The 24,198-nt window shown below is 57.3% G+C and overlaps 8 protein-coding genes across 8 annotated transcripts; 5 read left to right on the top strand and 3 right to left on the bottom strand.

Moving 5' to 3' along the window:
- Positions 1 to 440: 440 nt before the first annotated feature.
- CCM_02792 (GTP-binding protein SAR1) lies at positions 441 to 4,348 on the top strand (the record flags this gene model as incomplete). The annotated part of the gene is made up of 6 exons (XM_006667944.1): positions 441 to 2,561; positions 3,231 to 3,354; positions 3,496 to 3,599; positions 3,741 to 3,780; positions 3,841 to 3,906; positions 4,008 to 4,348. The coding sequence occupies 6 exons, from the start codon at positions 441 to 443 to the stop codon at positions 4,346 to 4,348; spliced, it is 2,796 nt and encodes a 931-aa protein (XP_006668007.1).
- Positions 4,349 to 4,937: 589 nt separating this feature from the next.
- Positions 4,938 to 7,505, top strand: CCM_02791 (Patatin-like serine hydrolase, putative; the record flags this gene model as incomplete). Its single annotated transcript, XM_006667943.1, has 2 exons — positions 4,938 to 6,105; positions 6,160 to 7,505. The coding sequence occupies 2 exons, from the start codon at positions 4,938 to 4,940 to the stop codon at positions 7,503 to 7,505; spliced, it is 2,514 nt and encodes an 837-aa protein (XP_006668006.1).
- A 331-nt stretch (positions 7,506 to 7,836) lies between these two features.
- On the top strand, positions 7,837 to 8,420 carry CCM_02790 (uncharacterized protein; the record flags this gene model as incomplete). Its single annotated transcript, XM_006667942.1, has 2 exons — positions 7,837 to 7,889; positions 8,312 to 8,420. The coding sequence occupies 2 exons, from the start codon at positions 7,837 to 7,839 to the stop codon at positions 8,418 to 8,420; spliced, it is 162 nt and encodes a 53-aa protein (XP_006668005.1).
- A 37-nt stretch (positions 8,421 to 8,457) lies between these two features.
- CCM_02789 (translocation complex component) lies at positions 8,458 to 10,799 on the top strand (the record flags this gene model as incomplete). Its single annotated transcript, XM_006667941.1, has 4 exons — positions 8,458 to 8,487; positions 8,575 to 8,886; positions 8,965 to 10,564; positions 10,633 to 10,799. The coding sequence occupies 4 exons, from the start codon at positions 8,458 to 8,460 to the stop codon at positions 10,797 to 10,799; spliced, it is 2,109 nt and encodes a 702-aa protein (XP_006668004.1).
- Positions 10,800 to 11,288: 489 nt separating this feature from the next.
- On the bottom strand, positions 11,289 to 13,331 carry CCM_02788 (uncharacterized protein; the record flags this gene model as incomplete). Its single annotated transcript, XM_006667940.1, has 3 exons — positions 11,289 to 12,460; positions 12,513 to 12,840; positions 12,894 to 13,331. The coding sequence occupies 3 exons, from the start codon at positions 13,329 to 13,331 to the stop codon at positions 11,289 to 11,291; spliced, it is 1,938 nt and encodes a 645-aa protein (XP_006668003.1).
- A 1,379-nt stretch (positions 13,332 to 14,710) lies between these two features.
- On the top strand, positions 14,711 to 15,671 carry CCM_02787 (AtaAp protein; the record flags this gene model as incomplete). Its single annotated transcript, XM_006667939.1, has 2 exons — positions 14,711 to 15,428; positions 15,490 to 15,671. 2 exons carry the CDS (start codon positions 14,711 to 14,713, stop codon positions 15,669 to 15,671), a joined length of 900 nt encoding a protein of 299 aa, XP_006668002.1.
- Positions 15,672 to 15,966: 295 nt separating this feature from the next.
- On the bottom strand, positions 15,967 to 17,509 carry CCM_02786 (monocarboxylate transporter, putative; the record flags this gene model as incomplete). The annotated part of the gene is made up of 3 exons (XM_006667938.1): positions 15,967 to 16,980; positions 17,046 to 17,202; positions 17,268 to 17,509. 3 exons carry the CDS (start codon positions 17,507 to 17,509, stop codon positions 15,967 to 15,969), a joined length of 1,413 nt encoding a protein of 470 aa, XP_006668001.1.
- Positions 17,510 to 18,266: 757 nt separating this feature from the next.
- Positions 18,267 to 23,228, bottom strand: CCM_02785 (gelsolin repeat protein, putative; the record flags this gene model as incomplete). The annotated part of the gene is made up of 3 exons (XM_006667937.1): positions 18,267 to 18,629; positions 18,684 to 22,780; positions 23,093 to 23,228. The coding sequence occupies 3 exons, from the start codon at positions 23,226 to 23,228 to the stop codon at positions 18,267 to 18,269; spliced, it is 4,596 nt and encodes a 1,531-aa protein (XP_006668000.1).
- Positions 23,229 to 24,198: the final 970 nt, after the last annotated feature.

Raw genomic sequence — 24,198 nt, 5'->3', positions numbered from 1 at the left:
CTCAGCCTCCTCGTGGCCATTCTTCGATTTTCTCAAGAGTCATCTCTCCCCACTGCTGCGCCTTGCTCTGGCCTCGACTTGGCAATCTTCACGGGCCTCTCCTGCGGACCTCATCACCACCTACTCTTCTACTGCATATTGACTTGACGATGACCGTCTGTACCTTATAACCCAACCGTCCTCAGGGACACTTCTCAACGCTTGAAAAAACAACCAGCTTTGTTTCAAGCTCGTAGAGGCACTGTACTGGCATACAAGTCTCGTCTACTCACGCCTCACCCACCCAACATCTACTTCGGCTACAAGCGACACGCCCTTGACGCCTACCGCTACACGCTCCTTGCCACCAAGGAAACACGCTTTTTGCGAATTCCTGTGTCGTTGACCGACCACCTATTTTTTGTTACACCATCACGTACCGTCACCCATCACTGTACGCCATGAATAGCTCAGACACAATAGCACAGGCGCCCACCTGGGCTGCCCAAACAACCGAAGACGACGACCTCGATGAACCCCCCGAGATAAAGCTTCACCACCCTCGACCCCAGAAGTTCCAAAGAGCCCCCATTCGGAGAGCCTCTGAGCAGCCTTCCCTCCTCACCAAGGCATTCAAGGAACAGGATCACGATGATTTCCGCGAACCTCCTCGCTCCATCCTCTCCACCGGCAGCCTGCGCCGTCGCTCCATGGCCAGCACCGTCAGCATCGCCTCTACTGCCGACCTCACCAGTGACACGGGCCAGACAAGCCCTTCCCGCACCAACACGCCTAGTCCTCCCATCCCCGAGATGGCCATGCTTCGCCTCAACCGACAAGGGTTCCGCATTAGCCCCAATGCCGTCGTCCAGAGTAACACCGCCGAGTTACAAACCCAGGAACCCCCGAAAGAGGCCCCTCGCAAACGCTGCATCCAGTTTGCCTGTGCTGCGAAACCCCCGCCAGATGCTCCCGTCAACCCGGTCACTTCTGACAAGGTCGCCGCGTCACAGGAACCGCGTCGTTCATGCATCCGCTTTGCTTGCCCGCCTCGCCCCACGGGGACTCCAAACACCCCTCCTGGAGCCTCAGAGTTTACCGTTGCACCAACCTCGCGTCCCGCTACCGAGTCGCCATCCACTCCCAAGAAGATCTCGGCTCTTTCAGCTGCTTTGGCTGCCAGTCCCGTTACCGTGCGTCGTCCGTCTAATGTACCGCCAGTCTCCCGACCCAAATTCCTGCGTGCCAACTCAATGGATCTCGTCAAGGACTCCTCTCAGTTCCATGAATTTGCCAGTGGCATCTCTCGTGAAGACGATTGGATACGCCAGGACAACAGCTCTACCATCCGCGCCAAGCTCACCATCAACGATACTCTCACTAAGGAAAACAATTTCCGCCGCCTGGCTGATGAGGCTGAAGAGGAGGCTCTTCTAGAAGAAGCCGACGACAAGAATGAGAATGCAGATGAGGATGACGATGACGAGGATGGCCAGGATGGTAACTCCGAGGACGAGGATGATGAAGACGACGAGGACCAGGACCGGGACGAAGAAGATCTCGATGACTGCGACGGCTACACCACTGATGAGGAAACCGGTTTTGCTGATTCTGACGACGACGAGGAGGACGAGAACATGATTCTCTGGACGCCTGGCTATGGCAATGCTGTCGGCCACAACTCCAGCACTCCCATTGTTCGCCGCCCTTCAGCTGCGTCCCAGCTTTCTGATTGCTCCACTATCTCCAACCAGAGCCGCAAGGTTGGCCGCCGCTCCAAGCCTCGCAATATTCACTCGGATCATGAGGCACATGACCTGCCCGACAGCACTGACTTCGTGTGTGGTACGCTGGACGAGGATCGACCCTTGGAGGAGGCATACATGTCTTGCCTGGCCGCTCGCCGAAGTGAAAAGCTGCGCCTAATCCCTCAAGATATCGACCCCAGCTTCCCAACCTCGGATCCTGAGAATGACGATGACGATGACGATGATGATCGTCGTATCGGTAGCGAGGAGGCTTCTTGGATGCCCGCCAAGATGGACGATATTCACCACGACGATAGATCTCGCCGTCGTAGAAAGAGTGAGCAGGGTTCGCCTCGCAAATATCATTCGCCACCGCCTAAACGGCGCCTGTCACCGGCCCCCAAGGGCCGTGGTCGTTCCCCAAAGCCTCTTTTCGATCGTCGCTCGCCTCGCCGGATGCGCTCACCTGCGCCCCCCGCTCTCACCACACCCCTCCAGTCTCCACGCCAGGGCGAACTTGTTCAATTTAACCTTGCTGGACGCCCTGACGTGACTCATACCAAGTCGCTACCGCGGCCAGCTGCCATGTTCCGCATGAAGTCGCACAGGGCTCCCAAGCGGCTGGACGACGAGATTCACGTCCGTGGTGCTGTCGACATTGTCAAGGGGCTGGAGAAGAAACGCCAGAGGCGCAAGGAGAAATTCAATCAGAAGTACTGCAACAAAGCTCGACGTGGCCAAATTCCCGAGCGGAAGACGCAACCCGGCCGAGGAGCTGAGCGCATGAAGGAAGTCGGGTTGCTCATGGCTGGCAAAAAGGATCCTGGCAACTATGTGCTGTCTGTCTAAGTACACACTCTGCCCACATTCAACACTCTTGTTATAATGGCCTCTCGCAGAGGTCAAATTTTTTTTTTTCATTGTCACATATCAAATTTGCATCGCACGGCGCTGGATGACTGGATGTCATATACCACCAGGTTGCTTACCATGTTTTACTGAAATTTCCCAGCTTGTCACTTGTTGTGACAATCTTCATGCATATATTTCTTTTCTATACAATTTGTACATACCTTTTTCTATTTACGGCTTCACTATTATGTGTATATCGATTCAACACTATTCATCTTCCAAACGTCTGTGGCCTTTCCCCCCCCACACTTGCTTGTATACGAAACATTTGAAAGCTGAATCTTCAACGAATATGTGACGTGATAGAGCATAGTAACTGGAGCCAATACACGTACTCAAAAAACCAACCACTGAGCTTGCGACCTGCTGAATTGCTATTTGCACAGTGACCTCTGCTTTATTAGCCACTTTTCAGAGAGCCTGATGAGAACTTCGCAACTTGCCATTGCTTGTGGCAGATCTGGTGGCCTGAATATCTAGGCAACAACACTGGCCGCACCAAATCACAGCGCCACAGCTGCCCAGCAAGCAGGCAGTAGTCAGCATAACGTAGCACCTAAATAATCCGCGCTATTCTTCCGAGGCAACAAGGTCCAAGGCCTGAACCACACTGAACCACCACGTATCCATCCAAGCCCAGCATCCTCCCTTCGCCACAACACCTATACCGAAAACGCCCCCAAACGCCCGACCAACATGTGGATTGTGAACTGGTGTATGTTACGTCCTATCATTTGTTCCCCCTTGGCACAAGCGACAACATCTCTCGATGCTTCGCTCGTTTTGCCGGGCTCGTCCGCCATGCCCCTTTAGGCCCGCTCTCCCGTTACTGACACGTGCGGCGACGATGAAATAGTCTACGACGTCTTGTCGTCGCTTGGTCTGCTCAACAAGCACGCCAAGCTTCTGTTCCTCGGTCTCGACAATGCTGGAAAGACGACGCTCCTGCACATGCTCAAGGTTAGATGACGACGCCCACCCGCTGCTCGAAACGATACCCGCGTACGCGACCACGGACCAGAAAGGCACCGGTCTACATTCGACGGAGCGATGGAGAGAAACGCCGTCGGAATATAGGTTGCTGATGCTTGGATGATTTAGAACGACCGCGTCGCTGTTCTGCAGCCCACTCTCCATCCTAGTGAGTTCCGAGGCCGTACACTTGAGAAGTTGGGACAGAAGACTAACCTGCAGCGTGCAGCCTCTGAGGAACTCGCTATCGGCAATGTGCGATTTACCACATTCGATCTCGGCGGTCATCCCCAAGGTGAGTCGTAACGACCCCGTGCCGATGTCTTGCTGCGCCGGTCCCCGGACCCAACCATTACAACGGCAAACGCTAACGACATATGCCCGCGACGATGATAGCCCGCCGTATCTGGAGAGACTACTTCCCGGAAGTGAATGGCGTCGTGTTCCTCGTCGATGCCAAGGACACGGAGCGATTCGCCGAGGCCAAGGCAGAGCTCGACGCCCTGCTCGCGATGGAGGAGCTCTCCAAGGTGCCCTTTGTCATTCTTGGCAACAAGATCGACCACCCCAGCGCCGTCCCCGAGGATACCCTCCGCCACGAACTCGGGCTGTACCAGACGACCGGCAAAGGCAAGGTGCCTCTGGAGGGCATCCGCCCGATCGAGGTGTTCATGTGCTCGGTAGTCATGCGCCAGGGTTACGGCGACGGCATCCGCTGGCTTTCTCAGTACGTCTAGTGGTGAGGCGGAGAGTGAGGGAAAGAGCCACTTGTGCGATTAAGAAATGTTTTTATGAGACTCAGCATTCTCCTTTGGCGAAGATTGGTAGTAAAAAAAAACTATAATAATACTGAAACCGTCACTGTATGCATCGGTCACTTGTACGTGAATTGCGGTTTTCTGCCAGTGAATCATGTCTAAAAAGCAAGTCGTACCAAAAGTTCCCAACATGTTCAAGACTATGAGGTTGACATTGAGAGTTCAATGGATGACGAGATGCCCCATGAGTTGCGCCGGGAGGCCGTGCTGCCGGTCTGATGTCGCCGTGCGCTTGCCAAGGAGGACCCGCTCAGCGCAGAGCCTCCCCAACAGAACGTTTATGTCACCCGACGTCATGGAGGGCAATCCGGCGGGAAACATCATCTCACTTGGCCTGCGACATTGCCATTGCCCTGCGTTTCCTGGTTTATCAAAACGTCCATATCCGTTGCATCGCGCTGCATAAAACCTCTCTACTATAACCCTTTCGAGCTGCATTCTCCACCAACCTCTCAGCTCGGGCAATGATTTAGAGGCTCGGCCTCGCCTGGCGAGATCAACAACAGCCATGCCGAACAAGGGCAGCGACCAGCCAAAGCCCAAGGCGGCGTCCTCCAAGACCACGACGGCATCACCACCCCCCTGGTCTCTGCCGCCCAATTACGGATTTCCTCCCGATGCGTTTGACACGACGCGCCTCCCCGATGCGAACCACCAATTCATATCCGCCGCCGACATCGCCGCCTTTGAAACGGCGCTGCAGGCACCTGACCAAAACGCCACGCAGAACCTAGCACAACAGCACCAGCACAACGGCTCGCACGATGCGCTGCGTTCACCCAAGAGCCCTGGCTCCTTTAGCATCACGCGGCGCGACTCGCAGAGCCTCGGCTGGGGCGCCGACGATGAGACTGCAGACAGTAGCAGCGCGCTGGCAACGGCGGCAGCAGCAGCGGCGGCAAATGGCGATTTTGATAACGGCGTCGGGGCCACCCCGGCGCGCGCATCTTCACCAGCACCCGGCGGACACGGGACGTTTGTCACGGCGCAAAACGACTGGGCACCCATCAGCTCGCGATTTTACCGCTCGAGCAAACGCAAGCAGCCGCCGGCGGCGGCGGCGGCGACTGCAGTCCCGAGGAAGAAAAAGCGCAGGCAGGCGAAGCGCGCTGTTGAGGGCCTGCTGGGCACGCGCAGCAAGGACGAGACGCGCGACGGGTACCTGTACCTGCTCGCCAAGTGGCCACTGCTGCTCTTTGTAGTCGGCTGGCTGCTGGTACTAGGGGTTCTGTATCTGCTGACACGCTTCTACATTGTCGTCTACGAGCAGTTCTTTACGTGGCGCGGTGCGCGCGCGGGACTGCGCCGGGAGCTGCGCCGTGCCACGACGTACCAGGAATGGGTGCGTGGGGCGCGGGCACTGGACGCGTATCTCGGCCGTAAGACGTGGCGCGAGGAGAATGACTTTGCGTACTACGACAGCAAGACGGTCAAGCGCGTCTGGGACCAGATGAAGAAGACGAGGGCCAAGGCGGAGGCAGAGGAGAAGAATGCGACGTCAGCGGCCGCCAGGGCGAGTAAGAGCATCAGTGGTGATGGGATTAGGGCCGTGGAGGAGCTCAAGGCGCTCACGGAGGCCTGTGTCAAAAATAACTTTGTTGGCATTGACAACCCGAAGCTGTACAGCCAGACATACTATGGAACAAAGAATCTGGTTCAAAATTTTGTCGACGAGGGTAAGTTGATCCTTTGCTTTGACTGGAAGACATGATTACAGACGCTTACAATAGACATAGTGGAAAGAAGCCTTGGATTTCTGCTCAGGACAAAGCAACTTACAATGGAGGAAAAGAGAGTCCTCTTCAAGCACGTGCAGGCCAACTTTGGACGGACGGCGCTCTGTCTATCTGGCGGCGCAAGCTTTGCGTACTACCACTTTGGCCTCGTTCGAGCGCTGCTAGACGCGGACCTGCTCCCGGACGTCATCACGGGCACCAGCGGCGGCGCTCTCATCGCGGGCCTCGTCGCGACGCGGAACAACGAGGAGTTGAAGCAACTTCTTGTGCCGGCGCTCGCCTCGCAGATTACCGCCTGCTCCGAAGGCTTCTCGACATGGTTCCCACGGTGGTGGCGAACGGGCGCGCGGTTCGACTCCGTGCAATGGGCAGCGCAGTGCAGCTGGTGGACGCGGGGCTCCATGACCTTTCGTGAGGCATATGCGCGGACAGGACGCATCCTCAACGTCAGTTGCGTGCCAGCCGACCCGCACTCGCCGACGATTCTCTGCAACTACCTAACGAGCCCCGACTGCGTCATTTGGTCGGCGGTGCTGGCGTCGGCGGCAGTGCCAGGGATCTTGAATCCCGTGGTGCTCATGATGAAGAAGCGCGATGGCACGCTGGCGCCGTACTCGTTTGGGCACAAGTGGAAGGACGGCAGCCTGCGGACCGATATTCCTATCAAGGCGCTCAACACGCACTTCAACGTCAACTTCACCGTCGTCAGCCAGGTGAACCCGCACGTCAACCTCTTCTTCTTCTCGTCGCGGGGCAGCGTGGGCCACCCGGTGACGCACCGCAAGGGCCGCGGGTGGCGCGGCGGCTTCCTCATGTCGGCGATGGAGCACTACCTCAAGCTCGACATGAACAAGTGGCTGCGCTTCGTGCGGCATGCCGAGCTGCTGCCACGGCCGCTCGGCCAGGACTGGAGCCAGCTCTGGCTGCAGCAATTCAGCGGCACCGTCACCATCTGGCCCAAGGCGGTGGCGGCGGACTTCTGGTACATTCTGTCGGACCCGGACCCGGCGCGGCTGGCGCGCATGCTGCACGAGGGCCGCCAAGGCGCGTTCCCGGCGCTCAAGTTTATCCAGAACCGGCTCAAGGTGGAACGCCTGGTGGACCAGGGACGGACCGAGTCGCGGCCGTGGGTGCGCCGGGGCAGCCTGGAGAGGATTTTGAGCGAGGATGATTTGAGGAGCATACTGGTAGGCGAGATGATGACGGCGGGTGGTGGCGGTGCGGGTGTGGGTGGCACGACGGAGGAGGAGACGACGGACTTGGAGGAGGAGGTTATCGTGGAGGATGAAAAGGAAGGGACGGCGGAGGAAGACGCGGGACTGTTTATCAAGACGAGGTAGAAACAGCAAGGACATTATTCTTGTTCTGACTTTGCTGCGTTGGGTTGACCAAGATAGACTGAGCACACAGTGTCTGGTTCGGCGCTGAATTGGGTAGCGACTCTTTTTTTCTAGAATGATTATTAGACTATGAAATAGTATAACATTGCTAATTCGACTGATTTGATAGTGCATGGGTTGGATATGCGTTCATGACACAGGAGAGCAACCCAGTGGCAGCCAGGGAAGGGGGTTACACCAGTGCTGTCATGACTGTAGTATTAGTTCCTACATATATTTATTAAATTCCTCTAATTATAAACAGACTCTTCTGTGTCTTTCTAGTACCTCAATGATTTCTGAGGGCTGGAAACCCGTGGCAAAGGACCGCCTAGTCCCGCCCGGGTGAAAACTATCCCTCCTGCTGTCTCTTCTTTCGCTTTTTTTTTTTTTTGTCTGGCTCTGTTGATGTAACTGAAAGGAAAACCCTCTCTGACACAAGCATAAATAATAAGTCGACCCTTCGTTAGTGTTGTTAAAGCCGGGCTGACGCTACCCGCACCACGACCCAGTTGAGAACACCGTGGCGGCTTTGTGGGGAGGAGGGCCACGGATAATCCGATCGCCCGACCTTGTTAGCTGGCCTTCTGGAAACCACCACATTACTATCAGGTACACCTCATCTAGCGTAGGAACCGTAACTACGACCAGCGCTTTGTTTCGTGACACATTGAACAGAGTCCTTGCAGTTCCTCCCTTTCCCATCGATAACCAATACTTTTTCCCCTTCTTCTCCATTTCGTCTTCCAACGTGGCCCGATTGGCAGCGACTTTGCCATTGTACAGTCGCGCCAGCACCCCTCGAATTTCTGGATACCCTCAGCCAGCAGCCCGTTTCCCTCTTCCGTGCCTCTTCTACGCAATTTCGCCTTGTAACCATTGGCAGGCTTAGTCCTGACCGGCAGCCACCAAGATGAGTTCCGACTACTCATACGATACCGAGGTGAGTCCTCCATGACCGACTCCGTCTCGCCTGTCCTGGGCAATCGGACAACTATGCTAACCGTCGTCATTCTCCCCGCGCACCCAGGCTCAATTCTTCCCCTTCTTCATCCTCACCCTCTCCGGCCTCGTCACGCTCCCGCTGACGTACTCGCTCCTACGCAGCGGCAGCGACGCCGGCAAGCAGGCGCCGGCCATCCAGACCGACTACAAGCACACGCATGCCAACGTTGTCGATGCGCTGCGAGCCACGCAGAAGCGCAAGCAGCGCCGGATCAAGCGCGCCATTGTCGCCATCGCCGGCTGGGCCCTCATGGGCGCCATGACCTACCTCATCATGACGACGACGCCCGTCGTCCACAAGCTCTGGAACCCCTATGACATTCTCGGCATCTCAGACGTACGTGCTCGAGACACGCACAATGAGGCGGGCTCTAAAGACTTTTGCCTTGTGAATGCTAACCATTTTTTTCCGCAGTCATTGGATGAGAAGCAAATCAAGAACCACTTCCGAAAACTATCCATCAAGTTCCACCCTGACAAGGTCCGGCCCGACGCCGCCAAGAACGAAACGGTCGAGTCGCTCAACAACCACTATGTCGAGCTCACCAAGGCGTATCAAGCCCTCACCGACGAGGAGATACGCAACAACTACATCCAGTTCGGCCACCCCGACGGCAAGCAGAGCTTCAGTATCGGTATTGCGCTGCCGCAGTGGATCATATCCGACGGTAACGGCAAGTTCCTCATTCTTCTCTACACAGGTCTCCTCGGCATCCTCCTGCCGTACCTCGTCGGCTCCTGGTGGTACGGCACGATCCGCCGTTCCAAGGAGGGCATCCTCATGGAGAGTGCCAACAACCTGTTCCGCCAGTACGACGAGACCATGGATGAGGGCGGCATCATCGGCGCCCTCTCCGCCGGCAAGGAGTACGACCAGGTCCTCCGCGGCGACCTTGCCGAGTCTGGGCTCGCCAAGATTGAATCACGCATCTCCGCAGCCGGAGATGCCTCGCTCTTTGCGGCTGGCTTTGCCATCAAGGACAAGCAGAAGCTCGAGGACCTCGATAACGGTGTGCGTCGCAAGGCTCTGGCGCTCCTTTGGGCCTATCTCGGCCGCGTCGAGCTCGACGATGCCGCGCTCACCAAGGCCAAGTACGAGATTGTCCCCATCGCCCGCACTCTTAACAAATCCTTTGCCGCCATTGCGCTCGCCTACGGAAACATTGGCCCTATCAATGGCTCATTCCTTGCCAACCAGCACCTGATCCAGGCCATCCCTCCCAAGGCCTCGCCGCTCCTGCAGCTCCCGCACTTTACCCCAAAGGTCGCCATGGAGGTGGAGGGCGACTCTAAGACGCACATGACCGTCCAGCAGTTCATGGACCTGCCCGACGCGCAACGCCGTCAGCTTGCCGTCGGCAGCGGCCGCCTCACGGAAGAGCAGTACAAAACTAGCGTCACCGTCGGCAAGCAAATCCCCTACCTCCGCGTCGCAAAGGCCTTTTTCAAGGTCACCGGCGAGCGCTGCATCATCCCCTCGTCGCTCGTCAGCCTGGTCATCAAGGGCCGCTTCATCCCCCCGGGCACTGAAAAGGTCCCTGCCGTCAACGAGCTGGACCTCGAGGACGTGGACCCGGCCGAGGATGACCTTGAGGCGCTCATGGGTCGCAAGAAGAAGACAGTCAAGGGCCCCGACGGAAAGCCCGTCTCAGTCGAGGCGCAAACGTTCACCCCGCCCAAAGCCTTTGCCCCTCACTATGCCCGGGAGCACACCCCCAAGTGGTACGCCTTCCTCAGTGACTCTAAGCAGGGCAAGCTCGCAGTTCCGCCCTTTATCTTTGACCAATTCGACCAGCCCATTGTGGACGACAATGGCAAGCCCACCTTTGCCATGCAGACCCTCAAGGCCCAGTTTGCCGCCCCGCCCCAGGCCGGCCACTACACGTTTGTCATGCACGTCGTCTGCGACTCGTATGTCGGCTTCGACACCAAGATGGAGGTGACACTCGTCGTCGAGGAGGCGAGCAAGGCCGCCGAGATGGAGGCCGAGGACGACATCAGCGAGCCTGAAGAGGGTACGTCTTGCGTTGTTCTGCCAATGACATGTATCGAGAATAGAAAAGCTAACTTTTGTTTGTTGCAGATTCCATCGCTGGCCAGATGAACGCCATGAAGACTGGGCAGGCTCCCCAATCGACGAGGCGGAAGAAGCAGTCGCATGACGACGACGATTCGGACGAGGAGAGTGGCACAGACGACGACGCCGATGACACGAGCGACACTAACACAGATACCGAGGACGAATCATAGATGGTGCGGCGTGTGTGGGAGTGTGTGTGATGTAGACAAGGCAGAATGGATGATTCTTTTTGCAGTTTTCTTTTTTCGGGAATTAATTTTTTTTTTCGTTAATGTTGGGATGGTTTACATATACAATATTTGATGGCATAAGGGAGAAGAAAAGCACATGGGCCGTCACAGAAGAGAGAGAGACACAAGCAAAGCAAAAACACCTACTCAACAGGATTCCGGTCCCTGACATGCGAAATCAGCAATGGAAAAGGCGATGCGAATCCTTGTAATTGTATATGGAAACTCGAGCCTCGTCCAAGAGGAAAGAAATACAATGGCATATCATGCAAAGTTCTATTCTCGCAGTCTCCCCGATATGGAAAAAAAAAAGTACAGTGAATGAACAACAGTGAATGAGAGAAGACGACGAAAGAAGCCGTCTTGTGGTGTAGACAGGATATAGATGGTATAACAAGAGGGATACAGGATACAATGGCAAAAGAGAAGCTAGCACACTCGTACACCGCAGACTTCCACACCCTTGGTCTCAATCGTCGCGTCGCGCATAAAGTAGTGCTGAGCGAGGTTCTGCACAAAGCCGGCGTCGCCTGTGCTCCAGACGTCGAGGCCCATGCTCTCCATGGCGTGGCTGTCAATCTTAATCGCCTCGAAGTCTTGGCAGACGTCGTCATCTACTCGCACCGTCGTATCGGCAGAGTCATTACCAGGCATCAACAGATCCGTCTCGTCGTCGTCATCGTCGTCGTCGGCGTCCGTGTACCGCTCGGGCTCGTCGGGCGGGTACGTCTCATCGTCGGTGCTCTCGACGATGTCGGCGAGCACGGAGATGATTTGGGTGGTGAGGCGGTGAAAGTAGGCAATGATGGCGAGCTCGACAATGGCGTCGCCGCCGCCGTCGGACGCGTCGTGGCGCGTGAGCGAGGCAATGGACTCGGAGAGGGCGAGGTCGGTAGTGCGGGACGGTGAGGGCGGCGCGTGCACGTGCATCGAGGGCGCGCCGCTGCTACTGCGCAAGTCTGCGAGCAGCGCGGCGTCGCGGGCCGATTCCTCCTGCTCCTCGGAGCGAATCTGCTCGCCGGCGCTCGCCCACCACATGAAGCCGTTGTAGGCGAGGGCGGACCAGCTTGGGGGCTCTACAATGTTGTCCATGGACTCGTCGCCGTCGTCCCGTACCAGACGGGCCGAGTGGCTCGTGGAGAGCCGGACGGGGGACCGGTCCGAGGCGTGCGAGTTGGGTCGTGGCGCGTCATGGTCCTCGTTGGCGACTAGTTGCGCGAGGCCGGCGCGCAGTGCATTGAATCGTCGCAGATCACGCTGGGTGGCTTTGACGGGTGTGCCGCGTGGGCACTCCACCACAGGCCACGCCCGTTCCCTTGTGCTGACGGTGTGCTCGGGCGGCATGGTGATGAGCATGTCCCATAGCGTGTCCTTGACAGCAAGGATGCTGTCGGTGGTACAGGCGATCCAGCCGGAACCGGACTCGTCGTCGACATCGGGGTTGAGGCGCTGACGTTTGGCGGCCTTGGCGTCTTGGACTAGGAAGGGGATATCATGGACACCGATTGTGAAGAGAGGTCGAAGGCGGGCGGAAGCAGAAGAAGGGGGGAGGTCGTCGGCGATGGAGAGGGGTATGTTTGATAGAACAGAGAGATTATATACTGTGTGCACGGTGTTAGGGGAGGTGCATATACAAGGAGCACGTGGACGTACCAAAGTCACACATCTGGTGAACGGGAGCGTGGGACGATATCAGGATACGTTTCCGTAAGAGGGCAGCGCGATATATGGGAAAGACCAGAGGTCCAAGTGTGTCGAGCATGGTCGCTAGACTCCAAGCGGGATGGTATGCAGAGAGCTTGTGTTCGGAAGGTCCTGCAGAAAGGGCGGCGCCGTCGGATGCCGATCTATTGCGTTTGTGTCCTCGGCGGTCCTGAACGGGCGAGGCAGGTAGACTTGGGACTGGCGACTTTCGGGCACTGTCGGCAGAGGCCTGATGCTGGTCCCAGTATTGTTCGAGGAGTTTTGTCTGCGACGCATCCTTGGCAAGTTTCCTGTGTAATTCAGATTAGCCATGACCAATCGCCCGCGTACACGAAATACGCGCGCCAGCACGGGTTTTGTTGTCACGACGTACGCGGCCATGTCCTTGAGATTCTCGGCATGCCGCCAGGCGCGGCCCAGACGGCCATAGCTCAGCGGGACGAGGATGCCGACGGCAATCATGCGGGCGTTGCGCAGCTCCTCCTCGTCGGTGGGCTGATTGACAAAGGCGCTTAGGCCGGCGTGGCCGGCGTCATGGACAAAGTAGATGAGGTCATCGGCGACGGTGTGGAGGCCCGAGGGAAGCGACTTGTACTCGACGAGCCCTTCGAGCTCGACGGCCGGGGCGGCGCGCTTCCAGACAATGGTGTAGCCGGCCTTGACGTCAAAGTTGATGAGGAAGAGGGCTGAGAGGGGCGGGAGCGCGTTCGCGGCGAGGACGGTCGAGACTGAGGAGGAGGGCGGACCGGAACGTCGTGCGGGAGCCATGGCGGGGAGGACCGACGACGATGAAGGACGAAGGACGACTCGAGGAAGTGTGGCTCGTTCAGCGGCGGGGAGGGTATAGCATGGTATTGGGGCGCGAGGCTGGTAGTTGCGGCTGCTGTTCTGAGAGAGCAGAAATACAGATGGCGAGCGAGCAGATGCGAGCGGAAGCAGGCGACGCGGTATTAACGATGGTGATGAAAAAGAAGACTGAAGACTGTGGTGCGAGGGTTCAAGCTACGTCAAGACAGCTACAGGGGCAGTTTGCTTGCGCAGCCATCAAGGTGTGGTGGCTGCTAACCTACAGGTACTAAGTAAGGTACAGGGGCTGTCCCTTAGTAGGCCCTTGCAAACAGCGGTAATAACTACTAGGTAGGTACCTAGTAGTGTGTGAGAGGCTGCAGTTCGTGGCCACCAGGCAGCAGTAGCAGTCTACCTATATGTGAAGGAAAATGAACTTATAAATAATCATGAGCCTTAACTTGAAGCTCAGTGTCTCTTTACAATTATCCGGTACGAAGGCAGAACAGCTTTCAGCGGAGCAGCGGCAGCCAGCGACCGTCGCAGTCATTTCAACATCCACCACCTGTATCGATGTACAAACTGGTAGCTTCCAACTACTGGAACAATTGGCAGGAAAGTTTCTCGCATGCCTAAGATGGTTGAATCATCTACAAGACGTGTCTCGTCTAATAAACCGAGACAGCGCTGTACATCCACGCGCCTCAGCTGGCAGGTACCTAGCACATGCTTCTGGCGCAGCTCAACGTCGTGCCTGGCCTGGTGCTTCTGACATGTTGAAGTCTTCTGAAAACTCTTCACTTGACCAATTCCAACGTACTATCGATGGGAACTTTCTCCCCTTTTTTTCCTTTTTTCTTTCTATTCAAAAGTCGTACTTCCATGTCTGACAGTCGCATGCTGCCGAGGTCTCCAACTGGCATCTCAACAAAAGCGGATCTCCAACAACGCTCAAGTCTCGCTAGCTTTGATTATTAGTACCAATAATGACCTAGAAGATACCAATTCAGCACTGAAATCGTCAACGTGCGTCTGCGCCACAGACCCCACGCCGCCGCCACGCGGGGCTGCCAACTACATTTTGGGCCTGTGATTCATGTCCAACCAAATTCCGTCGCCATCCTTTCTTCTCGTGACACCCTCGTTTTCTCCCTCTGCCGCCTCTGCCGCTGCTGCTGCTCTCACCGTCTTCGTCACCTCCGCCCCGCCCGCCATCGATACTGCTGCTCGCCTCGCTCACGGATCTGCCGCATGGGAACCCGCTGACAAGGAAAGCCAGTCTCTGTGCCGTCTCCCTCCCCCCCTCTCCGAACCTCCGCATCCGTCCCATCTCTCGCCGCCGCCCCCAAACCGGCCCAGTCATGAGCGTCTTTGTCTACTACACCGTCGCCGGCTTCGTCGCATACTGCGCCCTGACAGCCGCCCTCTTCATGCTGTCCTTTGTCGTCCCCCGGGCGGGCTTCTTTGCCCGCTGCCTCGCCATGTACATGACCTTTTTCTTCGCCGCCATCTTTGGCGTCGTCTCCTCCATCGTCCTCTCCATCGCCGGCCACCGAAACATTGCCCAATGGGCGACAGCCCGCTACTATCTCTACTCGGCGCGCCTCACCACCGGCACCACCTTTGAGGCCGACGACCCGCACGACGTGCTCGGCAGCACCCGTCCCGCCGTCTTCATCGGCAACCACCAGACCGAGCTCGACGTCCTCATGCTCGGCGCCGTTTTCCCCAAGTACTGCAGCGTCACCGGCAAGCGCTCCCTCAAGCACATCCCCTTTCTCGGCTGGTTCATGACCCTCAGCGGCTCCATCTTCATCGACCGCGCCAACAGCAAGGACGCCCGCCAGGCCATGCAGGGCGCCGCCGACGAGATAACGACCCGCAAGCAGAGCGTCTACATGTTCCCCGAGGGCACCCGCAGCTACAGCAAGGAGCCCATCCTGCTTCCCTTCAAAAAGGGCGCCTTCCATCTCGCCGTGCAGGCCGGTGTACCCATTGTCCCCTGCGTCGTGTCCAATTACAGCCACATTCTCTATCCCAAGGACTACGTCTTCAAGGCCGGCACCATCCCCATCAAGAGTAAGCGCACAATTCCATCTCGTTTTCCTCGCGAAATTGTATACTGACAAGTAATGTCCAGTTCTCGACCCTATCCCAACCAAAGGCCTCACCTCCGCTGATGTCGACGAGCTCACCCGCACCACCCGCGAGCTCATGCTCAAGGAGCTCGTGACCCTCACTGCAAAGGCTCGAGGCCAACCCATAGCTGTCCCTGCTAACCCCTCCTCGGCAAAGTCTTCTGGTGTCGATATCAAGAACTAAGCGATGGATGTGCAAACCTACAGCTGCCGCCTACATACGCCCGATGCTCAAGAAAGGCCTGAAGCGGAGACGATTCAACGATGAGAGAAGACGAGACATGCTTTACACTACACCGACATATTTCCATCACCCTACCACCTTTTGTTGCCTGTCAAAGCTGGCAATTCTTGGTCTGTTAGAGAAAGCATCAAATACACATGTTCGTACATAAAAAAGGAGTAAAGGACCGGCGAGACGCACAGGAATGCGATTGGACATTTCTTCACATGGCTGATACCCCCTCTATAGAGCTTCTTTAGAAAATAGCATTCACCTTCCACCCGGTCGACATCATGCGTGAAACAAAGACGAGCGCCGCGCCGCTCAGCATCATGGCGCCTGAGTAAATCTTCATGCCCGTGTAGTCACCACCCCAGCGCTCCAGGATGGCACCGCCGATTGGGCTCGTCACCAGCCCGCTCACCGACGACATGGCAAACAACAGCCCGATGCGGTATCCCGACTCCTCCAGCGGCGAGATCTTGACGACGAGCGGCGCCAGCAGCGCAATGTACGCGCCCGACGTGCTGCCAAACAGCACCGAAAACGTCCACACAGCGGCGGCGCCGCGCGCCGGGATGTACAGCGCCAGCACCAGCACGCCAGCCAGCGTCGAGACGGCGACGAACGTGTTGTACGCGCCTGCGCGGTCCGCCACCATCCCGGCGCCGATGCGTCCCACCAGGCTCCCCGCATTCATGGTGGCGACGAGGTAGTGGCCCTGCGCGGCCGGCAGACCGCGCGCACTGGCCTCGACGGCCATGTAGTTGATGGGAATGAAGACACCGAGCGTCATGAGCAGGAAGCCGGCGTTGACGAGCATGAGCCTGGCGTCGCGCAGCGGGCGCAGCAGGACCTGGCGCGACAGCGGCGCCGGACGCGGCGGCAGCCGCGCCCGCACCGTGGCGTTGGCGACGAGCAGCAGCACCAGCACCAGCAGCGCGGCCGCGCGCAGCGCCCAGGGAAAGCCGACGCGGGGCACCAGCCGCACGAGAAGCAGCGGCAGCACGACGCCCCCGACGGACGAGCCCGATGTCGCGAGCCCGTACGCGAGCCCCCGCCGGCGGTCGAACCACCCCGCCACGAGGGCCGTCGCCGGCACGTAGAGCGCGGACATGCCCAGCGCGGCGCAGAGCCCTTGCGCGAGCAGGATCTGCCAGTAGCGCTTCGCGAGGGAGGCGAGGCCGAGGCCGACGACTTCGAGCGCGGTGCCGCCGGCGACGAGCAACCGCGGGCCGTATACATCGTAGAGGCGTCCGGTGAAGGGGTTCTATATGGCGTGTTGGCATTGGGGTGAAGGAGGAGGATGAGTGGACAGGTGTGGGGAGAACGTACAGTTGCGTAGGCGATGAAGATTTGCAGCGATGGGATCCAGGATATTGTGCTGGGGGAGTACTCTCGGAGGTAGTCTTCTTGGTAGTAGCCTTGAAAGGTGCCAATGCCTGATTTGTGGTAGACCTCGTTAGCTTCCTGTGATCTTCTCCCCCCCATCCTGTTACGGTGATAGAGGACGCCACGTTACAGTTAATCATGCCAAACGTGCAAAACAGCATGCACCACGAGCTCAGCAGCGCCAGCCACGCTGCCAGCCCGCCGTCTGGCGGCGGCGTCTTGTACACGTCGCATGTCTCCTCTGTGCCCGATGATGCGCCCTGTGGCAGGTCGTCGTCGTGGATCTGGTCCGGCGGCGTGTCGACTCGTGCAAGTGGTGACTGCTTGGCAGAGCTGCTGCCGCCGCCGCCGCCGTTGTTGTCCGTTCGTCGTTCAGCACCGACAAATGTCATTTCAGTAGGCGTCATGATTTTAGTGAAGAACCATATTCACAAAAGAAGATGCAGACCATTTCCTTTTTCCCATTCCCTTTTTTGAGGGGGGAAGTTCCTGCCGGTTTGCTTTTAAACATGGTTTCTTGTACAACAAGGCTACAGAGAATCTCGGCTTTGGCCGCTTAGCATCGCACCCAGCTACAACCGACCGAGACGAAATTGAGGCGGTGTGGGTTCGCATCTCCCCCCCCAGATGTTGTCTGGTGTTATTGAAGCTCGCACTGTTGGACATCTTGCCATCTTGCCAAGCACGCTTTGTTCCGCCACTTGCGACACTCCCTTGTTATACCCGGGCGATGACGTGAGGGGTTGCAGTAGTGTAGCAACGAGCTCCAGGGTTGCTGGCCGCTACTTCCAAAGAAGGCAGACTCCCAAATTGAATCCTTTTAATTAGTTCGGGCCGACCAGATCTCCTCATTGTTCATATATTCACATGCCTGACCTCAGCCTAGGCTGGCATCTGCAAACCTTCATCATCATCTGCTTGCGACATGCACAGCGTCATTCAGCGCCAAAGTTTCATGCATTATTCTGTTGCACTTCTATCGAGTATCTCATGTAAACATATAACCATGATTAGAATAAAGTAAAGAAAAGAATACAAGTAAAAACAAGTAAAAAACAGGTAAAAAGGACAACCCCCCTACAATGCTGTACCTCGGCCCTTCACCCTTACATCTAGATGATAGAAAAACGCCAGTCTGTATGCTCATACATGCTCGTACAAAACCTAATCGTTCAGAGCCTGCAGCGCCTGCGACAATGGCACCACCCGCAAGCTGCGTCCGCGCCTCAGCGCCGAGTACGTGTTGGTCACCGTTGGGCTGCGTGCGTCCTCCCACTTGCGGAACACGCGCTTCAAGTCTCGTGGGATGCCCTCGAGCACAATCGTCGACACGGGCACAAAGGGTCGGTCCTCCATGCTCGCCGCCAGGATGGCATACTCTTGCGCAAAGTCGAGCGCGTTGCGAAAGGACGAGTATTGCGACTGTGCGCCGGAGCCTACCACAACGTACATTTCGAAAAAGGCGTCAAGCACAAAAATCTTGAGCGGCGACAAATCGGTCTGATTGAAGGGAGCAATCTCCGTAATCTGCCATGGTGTTAGCATTGTCGTCATCCTCGGCCGGCACCATCTTCATCTTACCTGGCGGCGAGCATCGGCGTCAGAGCAGAAGAGCCTGCTGCCGTACTTGCTGTAGTTGGGCTTGAGGCGCCAATGATCGGCAGAATGAGACTGAGCTTGGCCTTCCTCGAACAGCTCCCAGAATGAGACCGGCTCGCTGCCCTCCTCCAGCTCCATCAGCTCGCCCGAAATGGTGTTCTCCATACCAACCAGTCGGGCTGCACTCAGCTCGTCTACATCACTACCTTTGCCTTTCCACAGGCAGCACTTGCCGTTGTGCGAAATGATGAACGGAAATCCAGCACAGAGGCTAGAGGTGTTCATGTCCACCTCATCAAAAGCCACCTGCCCAAGATACCGTCGCCCGCATAGCATATGCGGAGCCAGACTGTCGAAGCGGTCGCTGGAGCCGCGCCGAATGATAATGACGCCGCCTAGGGCTTGCATAAACTCGGTCGTCTCCTTGCCTTGGTACAGCTTCAGTAGTCTGCCACCGATGGCCTTGGCTTCCCTCTGCGCAAAAATCTGGGCATCTTGCGCCATAGAGTCGGGAACCTCATCGCCAACCCAGAAGTACAATTCGACAGTGCCTGCGCCTGTTGCATTCTTGAAGCTGTGAGCACAAATGTACATTTCACCATCAAAAAGGACCCGCTCGTTCTGCGCCGATACGGGTGTCTTCTTGCCATCTCCCGAGAGTCGGTACATCTGAACCTCCTGAGTTTGAATCTTAATCCCTGACCCGGGGTGGCTCATGAGAATCTCACCCGTATCAACCTTGAACTCCTTCCTTGGGCGTGGTGGTCCGAAGAAATCCTTAAATAATGCGTTGATCTCTCCTGGTTGCTTTGTTGGTGACGGCATGGGAGATCCCGGTGCGGAGACTGCCACAGAAGACAAACCAGCGCTAGAAACGGGACGCCCATGCCGCGATTTTGGGCGTGACGACTCGGCTTGGGGACGAGGGCCATGGAGTGTCGGCCTAGGCGAGTTGGGGCCAACGGTGCCGAATGTTCGTGAGGGCATGGCGAAAGCGGGAGATACGAATTGTCTCTCCGTTTGCTTCTCACGGGGAGTTGTCGGCTTCTCGGGTGAGACAGATACAGATAGAGGGGCGGTGGTTGAGACTGGCTTTGAGGCGGCAAAGTTGGGTGAGGCGTCATAGCGAGGCGATGGAAGTGGCTTTGACGGGGTTTCAGTCTTGGGTGAAGCAATAGACTTCGACGAAGGCGTGAACTTGGGTGAGGCGATATGCTTCGGCGAAAGACTTGGCTTGTCAGATTTCTGTTCAGCATTGTCTAGAAACGTGGACAAGCGATTAGCGATTAGTGGCCTGGACTGCCTCTTCTCCGCAATGCTGGTCATTCTCGTAGAAGCATCCTGTAAAGGTGCAGGAGTCCCATCGGTGGCCGGGTTGAGAGATAGCTTCTGCAAAGGTGTCTTTGGCGACGAGCTAGCGTCGGCCTTTGATTTGATAGGGGATGCTTCCTGGTGACGCTGTGGCGAAGGTTTGCTGCTTGCAGCTGCCTTGGCCGCTACTTGCTCTTGAACAGACATGGCGACCTTCTTCTCAGGTTCAGTGACTGACGCTTCAGCCTCGTATTGATTTGCGTCAGACTCCACGTGCTTCCCTACCGGAGCTGAGCTGACTGTAGAAGGTACAGGACCAACTTTTGTGCCAGCGCCGGTTGGAGCCTTTCTCTTCGGCCCGCGAGCTCTGGCCTTGGTCATGTGTGTCAGCTGAGGGCCGGGGGCAGACGGTTCAGCCGCTGGGCTGTTGGCTGCATTGTCGTCTTCAGAACGTTGGCCACCATTTGATGCCATCGGGGGCGGGCCGCGAGCAAGCATATTTGCAAGACTTGAGTTGAAACGGTCTGCCAGCCTGCCAGTCCCACCCTGTCCTTGCTGTAAATTCGCTGGTCCCGTGGCCTCTTTCTCCTTGCTGGGTACGAGGGGAGGTTCGGTGCCGCTATTCTTTCGCCAAGGCTCGGTGGAAATGCGACGAGGCTTTTCAGGTGCCGGATTCTTTGCTGCAGCAGAGGCAGTGCCGCTGGGGACTCGCTTTGGCGCAGGTACTGGCTTGAATGGTTCTGGCCTCTTGGCGGTCGTACCAGCTGAGCCAGTAACGGGGTTGTTGCCCCGGATGGAACCGCCTTTCCCGAGCTCAGCTCTCCTGGCCAGACCCTCTGGTAGAGCCGCCGGCGCTGAGGCAGCTGTTGTAGTTCGTGCTACACCTTTCCCATCAGCCTGAGCTTTTTTGAAGTCTTCTCGCTTCTTGAGAATCGAATCCTTGAATTCGTCCCTCCGTTCCGTCTTTTGCGGGCCGCCGGTCACTGCAAGGCCAGACTTCCCGCGAAGTATGTTCCCCTTGAACTCATCAGGTGCGACATAATTTTGTGTCTTGGTGCGGCGCAGGTTGCCGAGGGCATTTCTGAATTCGGGCTGTTCGGAGCCCTTGGCATCAGCATCGAGAGGGCGGGGTTTTAAACCTGAGCGAAAGTCCATCTTGGGCGGCGTGGCGGGCTTGGGCTTCATGGCCGGGGGAGAAGCCACCGAGGGCCGCTTCAACGGCTCTAACTTGGCATCCGGTTTGGATTCGGGCGTGAGCTCAGATCGCGCCGCTATATTCATGTCCGGCTTGGTGCCGGCTTGGCCTTCTGGCTTGGCCTCCCGCAGCGTGGGCGTACATGGGGATTCGGTTTCAAGGCTCGAAGGCGGCCGCTCTATGGACGCAATCGAGAAGCTCTGCTTCGCTGCGTGGCCAAATTGTGGTCTGTTGCCACCGGGGGGCGGCGAGTAAATGCCCCCCAAACCGGTCGTGTTGGTCTTTGCGCCTCCGTCGAATGGTGTGGTTCTCATGAGTCCGCCAATGCTGACTTGGTGTTTCTGAGGCGAACTTGGGCGGCTGCCTTCACCGCTGGGGCTTGCAGCCTTACTTCGGGCCAGCTCCGACATCCAATCGGGCTGTGACTGGTTGGACTTGTGCTGAGGTCGAGGGGACTCGGGACGGTTCAAGGCGCTATCCAGCCAGCTGGACTTGGTTGGGCTCCATCGCCTCGAGTCCATAGTCTTGGAAGGGCTGATGGGGATCTTCAAATCGCTCGGCTCGCGGCTCAGGGCCCCCTGGCTCGAATGATCGGAAGATGCGCTCTCTTGAATTCCGCTTCGTGAAGTAGGTCGGCTAGATTCCGGTGTAGCTGATTCTCTGATTGTGCTTCGTGGTCGAGGGCTACCTCTCGCGCCCTCTCTGTTACCGCCAACGTTTCCTGAGACAGAATCGACACGACTTAGGCCAGGAGGGCTCGCAACGCTCCAGCGCTTGATACTGTCACTTCGCTTCATCATGGCACTCTGAACAAATCCACCCAGGCCTTTGGTGGGGGAACCAGAGCGCGTAGGCGAGCTCCGGCCGCTGGGCAATTCGGCGTCACCATGTCTATCCGCCCCGCCTTCAAATGCCGGGGGATTGAGTGACAGCGGGGATGCGAGGCTAGCCGGTGTCGGGTTTGCCACAGACTCCTTCTGCACGCCAGACATGCCGGGGAGCTGCGCCTTGAAAGATGACATGTCCATGGTATCGCTGTCCTCAACCTGGTTCTTTCTAAAAGCAGCGGAGTTTTCACCACGATCAGCCGTCTGGCGGAACCACGAGGGGTCCTTTAGCCCCAGGGTCTTGGCGATATCCTCCCTAGTGAGGGTCTGGTGCTCGGGTGACGCAGCGGGGGGCGGATCGTGCATGCGAACCACGCCGCGCTGCGTGGCATTCTGCGCGGCCACCACGCTGAGAGGGCGAGAAGTAGTGCCGCTGCCGCGCGAGTTGGGCCGGCGCTGCTGCCAGGACAGGGTCGAGCTTCTGGTGAGAGTGCCGCCAGAGGCGGCACCGGCGGCATCTAGCTTGGATGCGGTGCCTATGGGTGCTTCGTTCTCTTTGGTGGGCGAGTCCGAGTACCCCATACCGCGTGCCGGCTCGGTCGAAGGTTCGCGGGTGTCGTCGAGCAGGAGGATGGAGGAGTCGAGCTTGAGCGTGTCGGGCAGGTTGGCGGCGGCGCGAGGACGGGCGCGTGGGGATGGGGTGTTGGCGGGCGAAGACTTTTGCGGTGAGATGGACCTTGCGCGTTCTGTAGCAAGGGAAGATATTGTGGTTAGCGTATTTGAGGGGCTTTTTAAATTTTTCTTGTTGTGATTGCAAGGTGGACTGTGCTGCTCTGTTTGATGACGGGAGGATCTGAGGGAGGGGAGTGTTTTCTGCCAGCTGCCAGCCGGGGTGAGCAAGCCAGCCAAGGGTTCCGGCCGGCCGGCTGTATGACTTGATCTCTTGATGCCGTTCTATTTTCTCCTCAAATCGGCCTTGTTATCCCCGACACAACCCGACTAGCAGCGTACATGTCACATTGATGCCCTGGAAAGTCAGGCGTCGGCGGACGACGTACCTTCTCGTCTGGCCTGGCGCTCTCGCTTGGCCGCCATAAACTCCTCGCGCTCGCGGGCTCTCAGCTGGTCATCCTCAATCTGTTTGCCGCGCAGCTGCTCGACCTGCTCGAGGAACTGGGACACTTCGTCCGACATTTTGTCGTCCGCTTCGTTTTGCAGCGGCGGGCGTAGGTCGATGCTCGGGGGTGGCTTGTTCGGTGTCGGCAAGCCTCAAAGTGCCCAGGACATGGCAATTGCTCGTATCCTTCCGTAGCGACTGTCAGATGGGATTTGTTGAGTGGTAATTCCGTTAGCTATGCACTCTGCCCTCCAGGGGAAGTACCGGTTGTTGACCGTAACTAGAGATTCCAAGATCGAGGAGGGAGAAAGGGCGGAAACAGGTCGCAGGTCTGGATCAGGCGGCGACATACGGAGTCGGCCAAAGTAACTACCTTAGTACTCTCTGTACCTGAACTGGTGCCAAGGTTGGTGTCTCAAGTTACAAGGAAGCGAGACACGAAATGTCCCCTGATAGCCAGCTTATAGCGGACTGCGTCTCTGCTTAGCGCGTCTTTCAGGTGTTGTCTCCCCCATAACGTCCGTTGCCGCTAAGACCAGGTACTTGTCTCGCGCTCCCTACCTAGGTACAGCCTTGTACCTGCTGACCGTCCACACATCGGAGGGAGCCCGGCCGCGATATTTGGCCGCCCTAGGGGGCCTCTCAATTTAACCAACATTTCAAGCCAAGAATCTCTAACATGACCCTGCTGCATGACACCTTCATTCCCTCCCGCAATGCGAACATGGACGTCCATCTTGTACACATCTGCCGATTTCTTTTCTCCCTTGGCAAGAATATCGCCCGACAAGTAGCTTCTGTTAGCTCTGACCCAATCCGGCGTGTAAACAAACCGGCCCAGGAAAACAAAAGCCCACCCGCACCGCGTCGTCTCCGCGTCGGCGAATCACCACCTTATCCTGAACTATTTGACGCCCTTCAGCCCCATGGTTGCTTCCAGTCGTCCTGGGCTGTTGCATCGTCGCCATCGACTTACTCGTATGCACGTCATGCGTGCTGCCTATGTACCACTGGCCTTGGATGAGTGATGGCTTGCTTGTTAGTTGC

This window comes from Cordyceps militaris, assembly GCF_000225605.1.
Source record: "Cordyceps militaris CM01 unplaced genomic scaffold CCM_S00002, whole genome shotgun sequence".
NCBI classification, from domain to species: Eukaryota; Fungi; Ascomycota; class Sordariomycetes; order Hypocreales; family Cordycipitaceae; genus Cordyceps; species Cordyceps militaris.
The sequence above is the reverse complement of the archived record's forward strand: the minus strand, read 5'-3'. Positions and strand labels throughout refer to the sequence as shown.